Consider the following 21,353-nt stretch of genomic DNA (forward strand, 5'->3'; position numbering starts at 1 on the left):
TTAATAGTTTAATTCATTTTTTAAACAATTTAGGAAAAATATAAACAAAAAATTTTATTTTTTATTTTTTGACAAATTAAGGTGTATCCGTCCCCTTAATTTTTATAAAAACCACCGTTCAGTTTTTGTAGTAAAACAAATATTTGAAGATTGTTATGACTATTATGAGGGTTATCAATTTAAAGTGCAGTTCTGATCTCGTTATACCTATAGGCAACCAATCAGCAAATAATCAGACTTGCGTATTAAATGCTTCATAACAAAGGCCAACATTTTTTAAAGAGAGACCTGTAGAATTGCCTTAGAATACGGGAAGACGGTACGCCATAAAGATATCATTTTTTTTCAAATGTGTGTATAAGGATAAAATAAAATTGACAGACATTAGATGGCATTTTTTTTAATGATTTTTCTCACAAAAATACAATAATAGTGACATCTGCTCATTCATACTCAACAAAAATACATAATCATGTTAAATGCGGAACAAATTCTGATATTTTTTCATACATGTATAAATTGCATGATTGTACAACGCTTATATACATTATATAAACAAGAACTAACAATTGTTGCTACTCGCTTTCAAATAAAACAAAATAATATTTATTTAAGCTAATCGTTAAACACTGTTTAACATCATCACAAAATAAAATGAACTTAATTTATAATTTTTGGTTTTGATTTGCACAGTAAATGAAACTGTATGGATCATTTATCAATAAAGTGTTAACATCAAACTGTTGTTAAATTTTTGCACTAATAATAAAAGTACCACGAGGATCATAAAACTATGATTAAGTTTACATGTCATTTTGCTGTTAAAATTTTATATTAATGTTAATGTTGAATAAATGATAATAATGTAAATTAATTTAATAATCTGGAATAAGGAAATTAATTATAGATAAAAGCTATATGACCTATTTTTTGTTATAGTCCGAAAAGTACTTCTTATTATTTATGTAATAAAATATAATAGTATTATTTAATACGTTTAAATAACGATACTCAGATTGTAACATGCTGTAGTATACGATACGTAATAAATTTAATTTTTAATACGTAACAAAAAGGTACAATGTACTTACAGAGTATATAGTGATAATTTTTGTTATATTGTTACAAAATAAAAGGAACTTTTTTCTTATTAAAAATAATGATTGTCAATATTTTTTATAAATAGTTTAATATTTAATATCACTCAATTAAAAAATATGAAAACTAATAAAACTGTTTAAAATTTCAACCTTTTTTTAACGTCTTCCTTTTTACGCTCCTTTTGTTGTCTAAGCTCTTGTTCTCTTACATTTTCTAAATACTTTTGCCTACAATTTCTAATTTTTTTTGACAAAATATCGGTAACACTATATAAATAATTAACTTTATTTACAGCGGGTATAGATTGGTCTGATAAGTAATCGCAGTACACACTAATTAATAACCTCAAAAGAGACCCTTCTATTGTTTTGATGGGTGAGCCTTTAACTTTTGTACTTACTTTATCTACATTAAGTGCCCTTTTAGAAAGATCCTCAGAGTTCCAAAACATTGGTATCAGTTCTCCTATAAATGATTTTGGACCCATCGTCTGTATTCCATACCATCCTATTATTGGAACAGCTAATCCTTCTCCCAGATAAATAAGATCATCATCTGTTTTTTTGTAGCGTTTTTTTCTGTCATTCATTCCATCGCCCTTTTCATAATAGTCTATAGACTGCTGAACTAGTTTTTTTAATCTCACCTTTGTTTCTATATTCTTCAACAGAATGACTTTTACGTTTCTTTCTTTTTTTTTGTATCGGCATCACTATCACTAGAACTTGAGAGATTTTCTTGCCCTGGAGATACAGGTTTGTTAGGCGATAAATTTTAATCATACTTGGCGGGTGAAACTAGTGCTTTATTTTTATTTAATGCACTATATAACGTAGATGAAGAACCTTTAGCTGGTTCTTTAACGTGTTTTCCATCAGCATTGCGATCACTGATAAGTGAAGGTGATAATACGGTTTTAGGTGACTCATTCACTTTTGGACTAGCTGCTGGAGATGTATCATTTAATGCAGGTGAAAAATTTCCAAGTGACTCTCTATTGAGATTTTTATTAGAAACTGGTGTAGATGATGCAGAGGATATGGGCGTACTGTTCTTGCTAGTCTCTGTTTCATTTTCTTCGAAAACATTTGATTCCTTGCGTGGTATATCATCTGACCGTAGACGGGCTAATCTAATTTTCAATTCCATGTTGGTGACATTTTTTTTTTTAATGACTTTTTATGACTACAGTCCGAGTCATCTTAAAACTCAGATACATTTTGGCTCAATTTACTCAAAACACTCTCTGATCGATTTTTCAAAACATTTCTTTTTGTTTCTTTTTCCCACTTCTTAAGAGATAAACTTTCATTCGTTTTTTTTTTTGTGAGTTGGGTAGTTCTCCAAAATCCTGTACAATTTTTGGTATCTTATTTCTAGTGGTTTCTTCAATTTCTTTAAGTTGCATTCTACTCTCTATAAAAACACAAAATTAATTTAAAAATTAGAAAAATTGATTACTAAGCGAGTTTATTTAAAAAAAAAAAAAAAAAAGATTTCAAAAATAGATTGTTACCTCCTAGATTAATAATGTAGCACGGATAATAATCGAAATGCTCATGTTCATCTAAACATGTTAATTCACACGTCCACTTGGCATAGTATATTTTTCGTGGGTCAAAATCTTTGAAACTTTTTGGCTGAAAATGGTCTGTATCTTGTAGCGAACATTTGATTTCTGTTATGTTTGGTGTAGAATTTTTTCGGTTCATCGTGAAAATTAACACGTGCATACATTTTTGCGTGTACGTATATAACGCACGGTAACGTTAAACTTTCAAGCAAATGATATATTTTTATAAAAATGTGTATATATATATATATATATATATATATATATATATATACATACAAACTGCACTTTAAAAATATTAATGAAAAAGCGTCTATGAATGATGTTCAATCAATTTCACATTATTAAATAATAGTATCCATTTTTCATAAATAATAAATAAGTATTAGAACCTATTCACGGCACGACATTATTAACAGCAATGACAACAACGTGGAGTGCATGATCGACTTGAACGTAGGCACAAGTAGATAAAATACCGCAGAGTTTAAGGTAACTTACGACAGTTCTTTTTCCGCCGTTCCGCGACCTTCATTCTGCAATGTGACGGTAAAATCACGTAAAAAATTCCGTACGGAACACCCAATCAGCATGGAGCATGGCTCTTGACTCCATTATGTTTGCTCCTTTATGTATTGTATATTCGTTATCTAGTAATACTAGTAATACTATACATACATACGTGATACTATTGTTTATGTTACATATTACAATTTAGACTTGTATGATAATGATACAAAATATTATGCATTTTAATAGTTTATTTGTGATTATATGTGATATGTAAAAATTAACAAAAATATCCTTTTATAAAGTTATAACCGTTAGAATAATACAATGCGTTTACATAATGTCTAACAAACGAAAACAATATTTATATGATTCTAAAGTTGAGCCAACAGAATATTTAAAAAAAAAATTAGGAAGAGCGTAAGAAATCACAGAGTAAGTAACACTTCAACATATGAGAACTTAGAAAAAAATATTTACTATTGTGCTTTTTGAGTATAATTAAATTTTTTGTATTTTTTCAGGCAGTAACGTTTATATCAAATAAGGAGGAAATTAATGAAGAAATAATTATTGAAAACTCACAAGAAATAGAAGAAACTGATTCTTTGGTTGATTTTGTTATAAATAAGCAAAAGGCAACAAATCATGCTTATTAAACTAATGCATTCTCAAGTTTTCTACCACCACAAGTAAGTTTGTTTGGTTAAGTATAACAATCTATTTTTGAGATATTTTCAATCATAAAATGTTCAACAAAAAATAAAACCTTTAATAATAATTATTCCTTAAATCTGATGGGCAATAAACGCTACGCAAAGAGCTTTGCTAAGGCAAAAAAATATACCTTTTTCCATAATTTCAAGCGTATTAAAAGCTTTTTACATCTGTAATGTTGGACGTAAAGAAACCATTTTTTAGTTGTTTCTTTAGTTTTTTATTTATATTTATGCTTAAAAACTAACCATTTAAATTATTTAAAATTTGTTCGCTTTGGATGATTTTAAAAAAGTTCAATCGTATTTAGTATTTCCCTTTTAAAAAGAACCACATATTTTAGTCGTCATTTAGTTGTAGTTACTACTCTGTAAAAAATAAATTTGTACAATTATTACTATCAGAGTAGTAAACGAATCCAATATACCCTCAGATCAGTTAAATTACAATAAAAATTTAAAAAATTACAATATACGTTAGTAAAATTAATTTAACTAACTTATGTTGTAATTTCACTGCTCTGAGAGTACATCAGAGTCGCTTATTACTTTCTGGGTAGTAATTTAACAAAATATATTTTTACAGTATACGTGGTTTTATGATAAAAAAAGAATTACATGTGGATAGTATAACAATAAAAATAGGTCATTTGCCTACACATGTCATTTCTTATTTTACTATATAAAAGTTAAAAATATTTTATAGCACTGCATTGGAGACGGAAACTGATTAGCATGATTGAAATGGATGAATTAATCAACTTTCCCTGTGGAAATGAAAAATGTGAAAAACTGTGAAAAATTGTGAAGAAACGTAAAAGAATGTGAAAAATCAAAATTTTATATCAATATTTGGAACATCGCTAATAAGAAAATTGTAATAATTTTTTACATTTTTTCACGGTTTTTCACATTGTTTCACGTTTTTACACATTTATTTTTTTAGCAAAAAGTGCATTTTCATGTAACACTTATGCACAGTATTTGACATTTCCTCGCAATCATGTACATTATTTCATATTTGTCACAAGTCTGGTTTTTTCGAGTTTGTTTCCGACATAACGACACAACTCTACTTTAAAATGAGTTTTTTATGTGCCGGTGGTTACTCTAGGATGTGATTTTGTTTATTTCCAACAAAATATTGCCTTTTAATCCATTTTCAAACAGTATATAAAGTGCTCCTTATAAGAAAGAAATATATCTTAGAAGCGTATAAGATATTAGCTCAGGCGGTTAGACGTTTGACTGGCACAATGGAGACCCCGGTTCGATCCTACCTTAGGTCACTTTTTTTTATTTTCAATTAATCCTTTAGTGTGCCAAATATTTGTGAGGAACCGTGAAAAATCGTGAAAAATGTTTTTATAAATGTGCAACAAAGTGTAATGTATTCTTTACATTAATTTTTCTTATTGTTCCAAAACTTAATGCTTTTTTTTAGTTTTTCACAATTGTACACATTTACGTTACAATGTTTCACGTTTGCACACGATTTATCACAATTGTTCACATTTATCATTTCCGCTAGGGTTCATCGGCAATTGTGCTTTGTTTATTCATTTCAATCATTTTAATTGGTTCTAATCTTCAACCATAAGCAGGACTTAAACACATTTATTTTTTTGAAATAACGAATTTCTGTACATAACAATTAACGGTTATAACTAATTAAAAAATGTGTGTTTGCAAATTTTTGTAACAAGCACGATTTTTGTAGATTCCATACTTATTAAGGAGGTTCATCTGGTATGTCGCTAGTCAAAATGTGTTTTAAAATTCTTATTACCTATTCGTATTAGTCGTTTTTCATTCTATTATTCCCATATGGACTATGTGTTAAAGTGTCAATTTTTCTGTATCGATTGATTTGAAAATTATATCGTCAACCATGGTATTTCTTTTTTCCAAATATATCTGGCATACTTTATTTAGATAATCTCTAAGTTTCAGAGCAGTCTGTCGCTTTATTAACACCAAGCCACCTTAATAAGAGATCGTAAACTACTCGTTTTTATATGACGGCGAGCGAAAAATCGGCAGTAGGCCGAAAAAGTATGCAACAAGGGGCGAAAGTATCATATTTTTCCCGCGGGTGTGTTTACTTCCGAAAATCGTGCATGTGTTACAAAAAAGTTTTTTTGTAATTTAAAAAAAAGAATTTATTTATTTTTATTAAAATTGTTTTATTATAAATTCGGTTTCGACTGTTAAAATCAATTATTTATTTACAAAAAAAAATTAATTTGACTTTTATATAATGTTTGAACAAGATCGTGATTGCCGTATCAAAAAATAGTCACGTCAGCCCCGCTTAACACGTACGAAAACACTCGAAATATGTCCGCGCGTTACAAAAAATATGGTGTGCACCAAGGGCTAAGTGGGCTTTTTGACCTCGTGTGGTTGCAGTACTCGTCTGCGGCTTGTAAACGCCCTCGCCTTCGGCTCGGGGTAACTCTCCTTGACTCGTACTGCAAACTCCACACTCGGTCTAAAAAAGCCCACTTTACGCTCTTGGTACACAATATACTATTATTATATATTAATTTTTAATTCATATTGCACGTTATTACATGGAATTAATAAATAATTTGCAATTGATCATTTTGTTTCAGCCACCACAGCCGATTGCTTTCGATGATTGTACAAACGTACAGGAAGCCGATTTATTTTTTCCGTTTGACAGTTCCTCAAACGTATGTTTATCTGCATTAATATATTAATAATTCAAAATATTCAGTATTTAAAACTTTTTTTTTAGGATGGAAACAGAACGTTATGGGAGGATGATGTACATGATAGATCAAACAATGATCTGTTACAACTAATAAATAGTAAAAATGATCAATCTTTATCTATAGCAAATTTAGCGCAAGAAGAAAATTTTTTTAGTTCTGTTTCGACACGTGTTACTAAAAGCAAGGCTGAACTTCTGCTTATGGCACTTAAATTTGCCTTAAGAATTAAGTTATCGCATGAAAACCTATCGCACTTGATGCGACTAATAAACTGTATATGTGGATCAGAAGTTTTACCTCAAACAGGTTACTCTATCGATAAATTATGCAACTCCAAAGATAATGTAGTACTTTATAGTGTTTGCCCTTTTTGCTCTACCGACATTGGTAAATTCCTGGATTTGAGAAAGTTAGTTACATGCAAATCGTGCAATAAAATCGTTGACGTTTCAAACCCATCAAATGCTTGCTATTTTGCAATTATTGATCCTTCTGAAAAAATTCGAGATTTAATAGAACCTAATGAGGAGTATTTTGATTATATTATGAACGTAAGAAAGCATGATAAAAATCATCTTCGTGATATATATGATGGCTTGCTCTATCGGCAATTTGTAAAGTCTTTGCCGGCTTCTGATCGTCATTCGTATGTTACGGCTACTATTAATTCAGATGGAGCACCTGTTTTTGAGTCGTCAAATTTCTCAATATGGCTTTTATTATATTTAATGATTAATGAATTACCAGTTCAAACAAGATTCAAAAACATGTGTGTAATGGGGCTGTGGTTCGGAGTCAGCAAACCAGAAATGAGTGTTTTTCTTGAAAAATTCATTGAAAGCATTAATCGTATTACTACTGATGGTATTGAATGTACTGTGAAAGATAAACCATTAACAATAAAATTATTTGTTTTAACGGCTTGCGTTGATACAGTTGCGTGTGCTCCAATGAATGGAACAAGTCAGTTTAATGCCCATTTCGGCTGTGATTGGTGTGAGCATGAAGGAGTATATTATGATGGCAGTATGCGGTATCCTTATATTATTCCACCGCCACCAAATAGAACCCGAAGCAGCATGATTGCGAATGCACGAGAAGCACTTACAAGACCAAAACCAGTTGTTGGTGTTAAAATGGCATCTCCGCTTCTAAATTTACAATATTTTGACATAGCACGAGGTTTCACACCAGAATACATGCATTGTGTTTTGGCTGGTGTTACACAACAACTAACTGAGAATATTGTAAATTTATTAACTCCAAATCAGATTGATATTATGGATTCTTTGCTCTGTGAAATAAAAGCACCAAATCAAGTGTGCCGTTTAACAAGGCCATTAAAGGATCGTGGGAACTGGAAAGCTCGAGAATGGGAAAATTGACTATTATATTATAATTTACCAGTTTTAGAAACTGTACTTACTAAGCATAAGCCACTTTTAAAGCATTGGTCTTTACTAGTAGAATCGTTACATATTTGTTTAGGAACTGATATTAATTTTGATAATTTAAATAAGGTTAAAGTCATGCTACATGAATTTGTCTCTCAAGTCGAACAGCATTATTCGTTAACTTCGATGACATACAATGTACATCAACTGTTGCATATTCCTAGGAGCGTTTGTGATTAGGGACCATTGTGGGCCCAGTCTGCATTTTCCTTTGAGTCGGCAAATCACCATTTACTGAATGCAATAAAATCCGCAAAAAGAGTCATAATGCAAATAATAAGAAACATTAATCTCCAACAATCCGTTAACATTCTCGAAGAAATTGTTTATCCTAAATGTTCTCCGATAGTGCTTAATTATTGTCGAATAATTGATGGCCAGCAGGTTCAAAAAAACTTCAAACCTAGTTCAATTACATACTTAGGTCGAGAACAGAACATTGACAAATCAATATTTTCAACATTAAATGTATCTAAAAAGACTAAAATGTACTCAAAAATTCTCTTCAAAGGTTGTTTGTTTGCTACCTCAATAAAATTTAATACTCGCTCTTGCAATTACTATGCACAGTTGGAAAGTTTGCAATTTATTAAGATAAATGGTTATTTACTCGACCTTGAGAATAAAAACGAACTGACTCTTTGTCAAATGATTAAAGTCAAAGATAGTAGCAATACAAGTTCAATCAAAAAGGTATTGAAAATATGCGATAAAACTGTAACCGTCCAATCTCATGAAATTCACAGAATTTGCGTATTTCTTGAAAATTCAAAAAGTGCATACATCATTCCACTTTCAAATCATTATTATTACTAATGTAAAAAACCTTAGTTTAATAGCGTTTTATACAATAAACATAATTTATTTGTAGACGTCTTTGTTAACATTGTATATAGATTTGTAATAAAATTTTGTAATAAAATTCATTATACTTGAAATCATACAAAATGTATGGATTTGTTAAAAAAACATATTATAGTACAATTATTTACCCTGTAATCAGTCATGTTGTCTAATCTTAATTAAATCTGTATACTTCAAACATTTCTCATGATATAAAATGAATTAATATAATTTTTTTTTATTTTTGTATCATCACGTGATTGATCACGTGATTAATCATGTGATCTTTTTCAGCAGGGTCAGTCCTATTTATAACTTCATTATACACTGTACCTCAAAAGTACATGAAAATCAAAAAAAAACTTGAAGGCGTCTTACTAAACATGATATTCGAACATACTGAGGACGTTCGTTGCCTATTCTGTTTGCCCCATAAACTCGGCTTGCGCGTTTGCGTGTATGTATAGATGTATACATAATTACGTGCTCGACGAGCGCAATTCGCTTGAGGCTGTAATTGTTGCGTCGCAGCTCACGTCGTATTACCTCTGTCAGCATTAAAAATGTCCACGCGCGAATTTTCCGACGCAATTTTGAGAGTTGAAACGGCTCGCTCGTTTTGCAGTTACGAATTACCCGCTGTTGCGCGGAAAAGATACATCGCATTATGCTGCTTCACGCGAAATGGTATTTTGTTATGCTTGATTCGGTTTAAGTTAAAAACTTGATAGAATCTTAAAAAAAAATAATTTTCACTGTCTATATTGAACAAAGAGCACAAAATTTCGTAATTAAAAGCTTTGTGTATGTATGTGATATCGAAATTTCAAGTCCACGCGAATCGCTCGCCCGAGCATAATATACGCAGATAATGCAGTTTTCAAATGCACATAATTCCAGTGCATTTCAAAGAGGAAACAATGCACTGCACGATAAAACATCGATATAAATTCTTCGTTAGTGCACTCTCGTTTTATTAAATCGGGATATTCAAAGTATCCCCAGCGCTGGATTTATCGCATTATCGGATCGTTTGAGCAGTGCACGTGATTTTTGGATGTATCCATGGTATATAAATCATTTTACGAAAATAATATATTGGTTTTTGCATAACATATAAATTAAATTTCACTATATTCACAAAATTAAGATAATAAAGGACACAACACCTTTAAACTTCGAAAAAATCGATTTTTTTATTGCTTATTTTGATAGGAAATGTTCCGTAGAACACGCTTCAGAAACTCGTTTATCAAAAAAAAAAAAAATTCGCGCAGTTACAAGCAAAATACTAAAACAAAATTTTTATCGTTTTTTCGTAAAATTGCGTATTTTTTATTTTTTGTCTCATACGACTAATAATTTTAATTTCAAGTTTTATAAATTCAATCTGAATAAAATTTTTATTGTAAATGTTGAAAATACTATTTTTTCATGGTAGTATATTCGTATATTATGCTCCGCATACATATTTTAGTAAATAAATTAGTGCGTATTGATAATTTTTTTTTTTCGTTATTTTCGAGATAAATTTCTAGTTTCGCTTCTTCTATAAGGCTCCGATGGATACGTAGGGACATTTATTTGAATTCAAATATCGCGCGCCCGCACGCCACCTGTGGGTAGGTTAGAATCAATGTGTCTGAAAAGGACAGAGCGACCGTTTTATCCCAGATAACAGCACGTGCTGTCTCCACCGAGACTTGTTGTGCCGCACGGCGTGCTGTCCGTGTGCCGTCTCTGTGCTATCAAGCGGGGACATCTGGCGGGCGTTTTTTTGCAGAGCATGCTCTTGACGTGCCGCACGTCGTGCTGTCACTGTGCCGTCCAGTTGCTGTCTCGACCTAGGGCGTCTGTACGCGACGGCACAGAGACTGCACAGCGACAGCACGCGTGCCGCGTGCTCAGAATGTTGCATTATTAATAATTATGGACTTTAATTAGTAAAGAGCATACATTTATTACTTTTTTTATTCTCTCCAAACCGAATTACATTTAAACATTATTTTATTACATAATTCTAATTATTAGCGATGATTATTAGGTGCAATTGTGCATCAAATTGTAAGAAGAGTTGTGGCTCAGAGGCTAGAGCTTCGGACTTCTGATCCAAAGATCGTGAGTTCCAGCCCTACACCCGGCAGATTTTTTTTTCTTACATAAAATTTTTTTTATACTATATAACAAAATTTATTAATTATTTATGATGTAGATGCTTAGTTATGCGTTCTAACTAATTTTTATTTAGCGTTATTTTTATATGCGATAAAATCGCTCCCCGCCGGTAGCGTTTTCTGCTGGCACAGAGACGGCACAGAGACGGCACGTCGTGCTGTCTCGCCGTGCCGTCACGTGCCGTCTCTGTGCTGCGGCAGCTGGACGTCACGTGCTGTCGTGGATGCCGCCTTCTCGTGCCGTCACGGGGACGTCTCTGTGCCGACACGTTGTTATCTGGGATCCGATTAGAAATTGAGTACGGCATGTCGGAGGTAAAATTACGCCTTGAGTTAGCATGCCTGAAGTTACCTTAAGGTTAATTTTCATGCATGTAACGGGGGGCAGCTGTGGCCCGGATTTGGCTTCCACAGCTTCAAATGTTGCGTAAAATCGCCTGAATGTAGCCGGCGAATAAAATAGAATCCGGGAAATACGTTAGAGCAGTAGGAATCCTGAAGTTTTTATATTGGTTTGAGATTAGATCTCTTGGATATTTTGCAGAAATATACGTTGGAAAATGTATTTTTTTTTTTTTTTACATGGCATTTGGAACTCGAAAGTTCATCGCCTCATCTACGCAAGCCTTCCACGCTGCCCTATCTTGTGTCAACCCCACCCAAGATGCACCTCTCCGATCGACACCCACCCGTCCTATTTCTACTAGATCCGCTTTTACGTTGTCCTCCCATCTACGTCTAGGTCTACCTAGAGGTCGCGTTACCATCGGCCTGCCCTTCATGACACGCGCTGCCGTACGGTCGTCTCCCATTCTCGCTACGTGCCCTGCCCATCCCAATCTGCGCGATTTTAGTATTCTGTTAATATTTGGTGACGCGTACAGATTGTGTAACTCATCATTGTGTAGTCTCCTCCATTCCCCGGTTTCCTCAGCTTTCTTCGGCCCGTATATTTTTCGCAAGACTTTATTTTCAAATACTCTAAAACGGTTGTCCGCCTGCTTAGTGAGAGAGCACGTTTCGCACCCGTACAGAACCACCGGCAGTATTATTGTCCTGTATATTCTTATTTTAACGTTTTTAGACAACAGCCTCGACTTAAGTAAATTACTCACGGCGTAGAAGCAAGCATTACCCGAATGGAGTCTCTTATTTATTTCGACATTAATCTCGTTTCTATCATTTATGGTCGTACCCAGATACCTGAATTCGCTAACCTTTTCAAAAGTAAAATTCCCAACTCTGAGATCTTCCTCCCCTCTGCAGATGCCTAGCTTATCCACAATCATGTACTTTGTTTTTGATTCACTCACTTCTAACCCTGTATACTCCACCGCTTTTATGAGGATTTCCGCGTTTCTTGCTACCGTTACCCTACAATCCCCCAGTATATCCAAATCATCTGCGTAGCCTAGTATCTGCGTTGTTCCATTAAGCGTTGCGCCCAGCTGGCTAACCTGCATTTTTCTAACGGCATACTCTAACGTTAAGTTGAAAAGCACCGTAGAGAGCCCATCCCCTTGTTTTAAACCATCGCGTATCATGAAGGGTTCTGATACATTTCCCGGACCTTTCCCGTGCTTCCGTTCAGACATATTTGAATTAATCTCACGAGTTTTTTCGGTACACCGAGAAGTACTAGAATTTGATACATTTTGCTTCGCTTAATAGAGTCGTACGCTTTTTTAAAATCTATAAATAGTTGGTGTATGGTTTCGAAAAATTCCCACTTTTTCTCTAACAACTGTCTTATGGTAAACATTTGATCGCTCGTCGATCTGTTGCGCCGAAATCCGCACTGATAATCTCCTACTATATCTTCCGCGAATGGAATGAGTCTAGCTTGTATTACGTTCGACAGAACTTTGTAGCACGTTGCTAAAAGTGAAATACCCCTATAGTTATTGCAGTCTGTCTTATCCCCCTTTTCAAAAATCGGTATAATGATAGATTCCTTCCAATTTTCGGGTATCGTTTCATTTTTCCAGATGGCACATACTAGTTTATAGATTTTGAAAGTGAGCTCGACGCCCCCATATTTGAGTAACTCAGCTGGTATAGAGTCATTTCCCGCGGCTTTGTTGTTTTTTAGTTTGTTAATCGCGGCCTTTACTTCTTGGTAGCTCGGTTCCTCCACGTGGGGTTCAGCAGTGTGAATTTCGTCCCCTAATTCTTCGCTATTTTCGTGCACGTTTAATAATTTATCGAAATAATTTTTCCACAGCGACAGTAATTCGTTGTCATTTGTTACGAGGTCCCCGTTTTCGTCCTTCATCAATTGCGCTCTACTCCTAAAACCCTTTCTGGTGGCGTTAATCCCTCTGTACATTTCGCGGGGGTTATTTTCCTTACTGTTAGTTTCTATTCTCCTAATAAGATTCTTTTGATACTCCCGCTTCTTATTTCTGTAGATCGCGCTCGTCTGTTTCCTTACGTTAGAATACTCTTTTACGGTCCTATCGCTTCTATTTTGTAAGCTATCTAATTTAGCCTTTTTGCGCCTTTCAAACCAGAGTTCGCACTCTTCGTCAAACCATGGTTTGCTCTTTGGCTTTTTCTTTTTACCCAGTACTTTGTTCGCGGCCTCTTTTACCGTTTTTTCGATGTCCCCCCATAAGCTATTCGGTTCGTCATTCCCCTCCGGCGATGTGTTTGCTTCTTCAAGTGCCTGAAACCTGTTATTAATTTCTATCTGGTACCTAATTCGCTCTGTTCTATCTCGTAGTTTCTCAATATCGAAGCTTTCTACCTTGTTTGCTCGCTTACTATTTTGATTCGCTACTAGTCTAGCTCTTAATTTGGCTACTACTAGGAAGTGGTCCGAGTCGCTATCTGCCCCTCTGTAAGCCCTTACGTCAAGAACATTAGTATGACATCTTTTTTCAATGAGGAAATGATCAATTTGGTTCTGTGTGGCCCCGTCCGGCGATGTCCACGTTGCCTTGTGTATGTTCTTGTGCTTAAAACACGTAGTTTTGATTATAAGATCTTATGCCGCCGCGAAATTTATGACCCTAATACCGTTATCATTGCTGGCTTCGTGCAGGCTTTCCTTACCTATAGTAGGCCTAAACATTTCCTCTCTACCTATTTTAGCATTGAAATCGCCTAATACTACTCTTGTGTCGTAAGACGCGAACTGGTCGATTACCTGCTCTAAAGTTTCGTAATAGAGATCCTTAGCTTCTTCTTCTTTGTCCTCCGTAGGACAGTGTACATTAATAAATACATATCTATACCATTCCCCTTCGATAATGATGTACGAGAGCCTATCATTGACGGATTTGAAACTTTTAACCGAATGTATGATGCTTTTGCTTACGAGAAATCCGGTGCCTAGAGATCCCCCACTCCCGGCACCATACAGGTACGTGAAGTTACCCGATGCTAGTACTCCGCCATCTGGCCACCGCGATTCCTGTATTGCTACCAAATCTAGATTGTACCTATCAGCTTCCTTTACGAGTTCTTTAAACGCACCTGCTCTGTATAGACTGCGAACATTCCAAGTTCCGACTCTTAAGTCCCTTTTGGTTCGGATTTGATTTTTTTGAGCCATGATGTTATGTTAAACCCGCGCGCTTCGGATCCTGTTCCGATCGCAGGTGAGTCCACCGTTCTAGAGGTGATACCCCCATACCTCTCTAGAACTAAGTATGAGAGCTTTCCGACTTTGACGAGGACAGTGTCAATTCGTCGTCAGACACACTACGGTTTCATTCTCGCATCCTAACGCCCCCCTGCAAGGCAGCGCGCCTTCGCTGTCATCGTTACCGCGTAAGACCAGGTGACGAATCATTCTACACATCCCCTTTCGGGGCAGTTGTCATCGCTCCCGCATCCTCCTCGGCAGCAGGATTTTTGCCCATTTTTGTAATGTGTGATGAAAGAGATAGATTGAGAGATAAGAGATAATGTGAAGTGTTTTTGTTGTTGTGGTGCTTGCGTAGTATTTCTAGATGAATACGTTCGACAGTGTGGGCTCATCACACGCCTGTTCCTATCGGCTGTCTACGGCTGCTTATTCAATTTATTGGCAGCTAACCTCTTTCTCAGGGGCTGTTCCTCCTATCCGCAACCTAAGGACGCGCTGTGTAGTGGTGATAGGCACCCACCCGTCCGATCTGGACGACAACGCCCAAGACCCGTTTAGGGTAGCGGCATTGTAACAGATTGGAAAATGTATAACAATTTAAAAAGGTTATCTCAGAGTAGTCGCCTGAGAATTCAAAATTTTCGTCTAAAACGAAAAATAATTCAATCTGAAGAGAATGGTGCATGCTCCAGTAAAAAACCGGACATGCAAGACACACATGAAGAGGAATCTACTCAGCCAAAAGAAATTATAGCAGTAGTTCAACCAGTTATTTTGCAATCTGATCAACTCACAACTGATCAATCAATTGTTGAATCTAACATGGTTTTAACTGAAAAATGTCAAAAAGAAAGTGTTTTTGAAACTGTAGTTGACAAAAGTACATGTGACACAGAAGATCTGAAGATAAACTTTGATAGATTTTCTTCTGACAGTGATACGGATAGTGATCATTTTGATGATAGTGATGAAAGTGAATGTTCAAATGGAGCTGATGATGTAGCTATAGATTGCGAAGCTTCTGGTTCTGATAAATTAAATATTGCTGAAGATTTGAGAGCATGGAGTAAAAAGTTTATTGTTCCGTATTCACATGTTGATGGTCTTCTATCAGTGTTAAGACCATATCACTCAAATCTTCCACTTTTATCTAAAACACTCATGAAAAGAAAAGACCAATCAAAGTACGAAATTAGAAAATTTAATCCAAATGCTATTGGTGATGATTCAGAATATGTTTATTTTGGAATTGAAAAACAGTTAAAGCGCATCGTCAACCCTGATTTACACCAGGATAAAGCTTTGAAACTTCAATTTCATTTTGATGGTTTGCCTCTTTATAGTTCAAGTTCAAAGGAATTCTGACCAGTGTTAGGAAAAGTATACACAAACAATAATTTATATCAACCTTTTGCAATAGCTGTTCATTGTGGTAAGGGTATGCCAAAATGTGTTAAACTATATTTGAAGGAATTTACTGAAAAACTTAATAAACTTTTAAATACTGGAATCGACATTGATGGAAAGCATTTTACTGTTTCTGTTATGTGTATGATTTGTGATCGTCCTGCTCGGGCATTTGTGAAGTGCATTAAAGGTCACGCCGGTTATTATGCATGTAAGCGCTGTACAGTCCATGGGTGCAGACTAAATAATAAGACTGTGTTTCCTCTTGATGAAGGAGAATTGAGAAGTGATAATTAATTTAGAAACCACGAAAACATTGATCATCACCATGACATATCACCTTTAGAATCTATAAATCCATTAATTGACATGGTAAAAGATTTTCCTTTAGATGTAATTCATCTTGGTTGCCTAGGAATAATGAAGCGATTATTGATTGAATATTGTACAAAAACATCTACAAAAATATTGAAAAGAAATGAAATTCTTAGAATTTCTCAAGGATTGATGAATCTATCCAAACAAGTACCAACAGAATTTCAGAGAACTACAAGATCTCTTGGTGAAATTTCAAAGTGGAAGGCCACTGAGTACAGGTTTTTTCTTTTATATAGTGGAATGTTTGTTCTAAAAAATATTCTTCCAGACAATCTATACAAACATTTTTTATTGTTAAGTATAGCAATCCGTATTTTAAGTTGCCGATGCTTATATGATCTTTTTTTGGATGAAGCGGATTGTTACTTAAAAAAATTTGCTACACTGGCTCAGGATGAATCTATATATGATATGAATTGAAGACGCTACGGCAAAATTATTTTACAACTATCAGAGTACTGGATACTTCTTTGAGAAAGTGATCGAGCATTTCGTTGACGTCTGCCTTTTCAACAAAGATTCAGAAACTTAAGGTCAGATAAATCCTTGTCTAATGATTATTTATTAATTGTTTAGTAAATAATGTAAAAACAAATGTTTTTGGGGAAAACAAACTATATAAGTACACTTATCTTAAGTATAACCTAACAATGTCATGGCTAAATTTTTATTTTCTATTTAATAATCGAATCTAGCAAATGACATCATTATCTTTACATTCACTCTTTCCAAAATAATTCAATAATTATATTGTTTTTCTCTTTCTCTCCTAAATGAAAATTAAACTTTTTTCTGAACGTTCCTCTTTGACTTTTAAATTTTTTTTATTTTTTTGCAATATAATGTTTTATTGAGTTGCCTCTTGAAAAAATTTCGATAAACTTAAAGTAATTTTATATTAATGATGCATAGATGGATGACGATACTGCAGCTACCTTACAAAATTTTGCAGTTGTTGAGATATTAAAGGGTTATGATTTTCACCAATATGATGGTCACTGTACCCTATATATATCTACATAAGGAAAATGAACAAGCATTTGTGTGATTCATAAAACCACCTTTTACAAATGACGATATACAGATGCTTCCTGGATTTTTGATGAACGCCAATATGCCAGCACCAGAGGAATGGCCTATATTTCCTTGCAAGATAATCAAATTTTTTGGTACAAACATTTTCAATACATAATATTCACATTCATTCTGGATAATAATATTGAATCATTTATGCATTTATTTGCATTTATTTGCTTGAAGCTAAAGTAATTAATATCCAAAAAGATGTGGATGAAATAAAAACTTTAACAGCAGAGAAAAGGCCTTTTAAGGAATTTGAAGAGATATTGCCACTTAACAAATTTTCTGAAACGCATAAATTAACTTTTCCTCTTAAAACTTGTAACGGGGTGAGACTTTGACGTGAGTGGAGAAAATCACAAAAGGAGACGCCGGGACCGAAATCTCTAGGCGCGCGCTCTGTACGTCGAGCTAATGCCGCCTTATTTCGTCACACTCTATTCTGCCTCGATTACCGGCGTGGCGAGGAACGTTGTTCCTCGTTAAAAACTATGGATAAGTTGATAAGTTTCGAGGAAAAGCTTGTAAATGGTGCATTCAAAGATTTGGTGAGTTATTCAAAATAAAAAATTTATTCCCTTAAAATGCTCAGTTTTATTTGGTTTAATATTATTGAATTCTTCCTTTTCTAGAAAGCTCATTTTATATGTACGATCAATACTAACTATGATTTGTTCCAAGTCTGTAATATGACTGTAAAAAATTGCTCTCTCGACAGGTAATGATGAGTTTTACTGCACAAAAGCAGAGCAAAGACAAATCCAAAAAAATGTTTAAAGAAACTTCACTTTATCAATGTTTGAAAGGTAAGAGAATAATATTATTTAACATAACAATAAATATCGTAACAATTTTAAATCTGTATATTGTTATTTCAATTAAATTAATAAATTCTTTTATAGAATCACTGATTCATAGCTATAGTGGTAAGCATATTGTTGATGACAAAACGTTATGCCGAAATATTGGCATTATTATCAACAATGCGACAGACTAGGTGGGCTACAGAGCTAAGAGACAAAGATTAGTCAACGAATGATTGATTAGAAAGAAGTTACAAGTTTGTACTGTAAAAAGAAAAAAATTATTATATAAATTGCGTACTAAAAAACAAGAGTTCTGTAAACATGAGTGTTCCTTATATATATATATATATATATATATATATATAATATATATATATATATATATATATATATATATATATATATATATATATATATATATATATATATATATATATATATATATATATATATATATATATTATATATATATATATATATATATATATTACTGTGTTACATTGAAATGTAAAAAAATGTTTAACTAATTTAAATAAATTATACTTATACCCATCTTTAAAGTTATAATTATTTTATTTTACATTTCTTTAAATTGTTCTATACTACTATTTCTATTTTTCGATTTTTGTTTGCTACTTCAGGGCCGTATAAGGTCCTGATCTAAAAAGCGGAGTCATACAAGGACGAAACTTCAGGCATTTTCATAAGGTCCTGATTTTCTATTTGCGATTAAACAAACATCTGGCATCTTGCCAGGCCCGGATTCGCGCCCCGTTACATGCATGATATGGGCCAAAACCGGGTTCCGGAACAGGACCGGACAGGGAACTTCAGGTTCCGGTTCCGGCCCACATCCTTGCCTTAGGTTGATTTCTAGTCGGGCTGCTGTTCTGCTAGCAGACAGCAAATATTTCAAAACTCAGCTGATATAGTCCTGGGATGTGTTTTACACTGAGTAAACACAGCTGATGTCTTAATACATTAACAAAGCTGATATTTCTTAAAAGTGTTTTTAAATTAATCTAAGTAGTGTTTGTAGTGTTTTTGGGGTTATAGCTTATAGCTAACTAAACCCTAAAAAGAAAAAAAAAGTGAAGTGTTAGTGTAAAAGCAGAGCAGTGAAGTTATTTAAAAAAGTGTGAAGTGTAGTGATTTTAAAAATATGTGTGATAATCGAGATGCCAAGGGAAAGTTTGGGAGTACCTATCCTTACAAGAAGTACTCTCGAGGAAGAGGCAAGAAGAGGCTAAGAAGATTTCTAGGAGCATGCGAGGATGAACCTGCCAACAGGACAAAATGTTTAAATTCAGCAAGAAAGATACAAACTCCAGCAGCGGAAAGAACCTCTGTGGTCAGGAATAGATTGATTGATATCAATATTCTATTTCCTGCTCTCGAGAAACTTTTGATTTGCAAACAATGCCGTGGTCAAGTTAAACTTGGCGAATCTGAAGCTCAAGGATTAGGATTCAAGATTGAAGTAGTGTGCATTGAGTGTGTTCAGCTAGCAGCTATCAAGTCATGCAGATAAGTTGGCGTCTAGAATCATGCTTGGGAGAACAACAGAAGAGCAGTGGTTACTTTTCGTGCTCTTGGACTTGGACACGCTGGTCTATTAACATTTTGTGAGTTGATGGACTGCTTGAAACCCATGGCTTAGTCTGCATATGCTACAATAAACGAATAATTTAGTGAAGTATGTGAGAAAGTTGCCAAGGACTCTATGAAGACTGCAGTGATATAAGAAAAAGCCACTACAGAGACTGGAGCACCCGGATCAAACATTTGGAGGTTAGACTGGTAATTTTCTGCAGTTTTAACTTGAAGATTCTACACAGTGACCAAAAGAAAAGATAAGCATAAAGTGTTATTATTATCAAGGGTAAAATAACCTTTTTATCACATTTTTATAAAAATTCATAAAATGCCTTTTTTTGGTTGCAGGTAAGAAAAGCCGTACAGAACCCAGAGGTATAAGTGAATATACCTCATAATTGCTGAGAGTTAAGGTCTATGTGTGTGGAACATAGAAAACTTGGTCCCAAAGGATTTGGTAAGCACTAATTCAAGTTACACTTTCAACAATTTTCATAAACTTTAAAGTTGATTTTCTCTAAATGTTGATTTTACTGATATCAGCTCACTGTCCGTAGGATTCCAAGTGAATGCATGGTTCTTTTGTGCTCAAACTCAAGGAGGATACTTTGTACACCTGTAGTTTTGATTTAAATGTTTGGAAAATGTTTTATACACAAAAAGGTACCAGAATAAGCGAGAAAAAGAAAAAAATGCAGTTTTTTCATCGCCAAATCATTTCTAAACATTTAAATTAAAATCCCTGCATTCATGCCAAAACTACAAGTGTACAAAGTATGCTCCTTGAGTTTGAGCCCAAAAGAACCATTCGTTCACTTGGAATCCTATGGACAGTGAAAAAGTTCACAAATTCTTGCACCGAGTGCCACAATGGGCCAGCATGAATAATGAAGGTTTTAGCATGATAAAATTAAAGGTATTTATGCTAAATATATCTATAAAAAATTTCAAATGATTTACGTAAAATTTATAAATTTATCTCAGAGTTCTTTTTTTCAGGGTTTAAAGGTGTTGTGTCCCCTTCACTATAATAGTAATAGGGAAGTCGATCCTGAAAATTGGTATTTTTCCATTAATTTCATTTAAGGGAACCTTTACCACCTTAAATTAAAAAAAATAAGATATTGAATTTGTTGTGTAAATGTACCTTAAATTGTTTAAATAAATAATTGAACAATTATACTAACTCAGGAATGCTGTAAAAATGAGCAAACAATGTTTATAAATACCATGTGTCAGATACAATAGGTCTTTGATGGCCAAAAATCACAATTTTCATTATTTCAGCTACCGCAAACTTACTTAAGTTTTGGAATTCGAAGGACACTTTATTTTATGGATCTACTTATATGGTTATGGAGTGAATATGGAAATTTAAA

At 33.8% G+C, this 21,353-nt stretch overlaps 2 protein-coding genes across 7 annotated transcripts in view; one reads left to right on the forward strand and one right to left on the reverse strand.

Moving 5' to 3' along the window:
* The window catches only part of LOC100116797 (ras-related protein Rap-2c), a 123,057-nt gene that overhangs the window by 77,613 nt on the left and 24,091 nt on the right, over nt 1-21,353 (forward strand). The window contains exons 1-4 of one of the 5 annotated variants that reach the window (XM_016986492.2): nt 3,076-3,619; nt 3,709-3,876; nt 6,519-6,599; nt 6,665-8,825. The exons of 2 other annotated variants lie outside the window; for them this stretch is intronic. In XM_016986492.2, the coding sequence (XP_016841981.1) occupies nt 6,842-8,026 (1,185 nt within the window). In that variant the 5' untranslated portion in view covers nt 3,076-3,619; nt 3,709-3,876; nt 6,519-6,599; nt 6,665-6,841 and the 3' untranslated portion in view covers nt 8,027-8,825. Of the gene's footprint in view, nt 1-3,075; nt 3,620-3,708; nt 3,877-6,518; nt 6,600-6,664; nt 8,826-21,353 lie in introns of those variants that run through there. 2 more of the 5 variants (XM_031925337.1, XM_031925338.1) reach the window with 2 other exon arrangements.
* LOC107981238 lies at nt 1,174-3,138 on the reverse strand. Of its 2 annotated transcripts, XR_004226911.1 has the most exons (3): nt 3,067-3,109; nt 2,618-2,875; nt 1,174-2,517 (listed from the first exon to the last, which is right to left on the reverse strand). XR_004226911.1 is itself a non-coding variant. In XM_016986497.3 (2 exons), exons 1-2 carry the CDS (start codon nt 2,832-2,834, stop codon nt 2,360-2,362), a joined length of 375 nt encoding a protein of 124 aa, XP_016841986.2. In that variant the 5' UTR covers nt 2,835-3,138; the 3' UTR covers nt 1,174-2,359. The 2 variants fall into 2 exon arrangements, 1 of the variants encoding a protein (XP_016841986.2); XM_016986497.3 differs by having other exon boundaries at nt 2,618-3,138.

Source organism: Nasonia vitripennis, assembly GCF_009193385.2.
Source record: "Nasonia vitripennis strain AsymCx chromosome 2 unlocalized genomic scaffold, Nvit_psr_1.1 chr2_random0010, whole genome shotgun sequence".
Classification (NCBI taxonomy): Eukaryota; Metazoa; Arthropoda; class Insecta; order Hymenoptera; family Pteromalidae; genus Nasonia; species Nasonia vitripennis.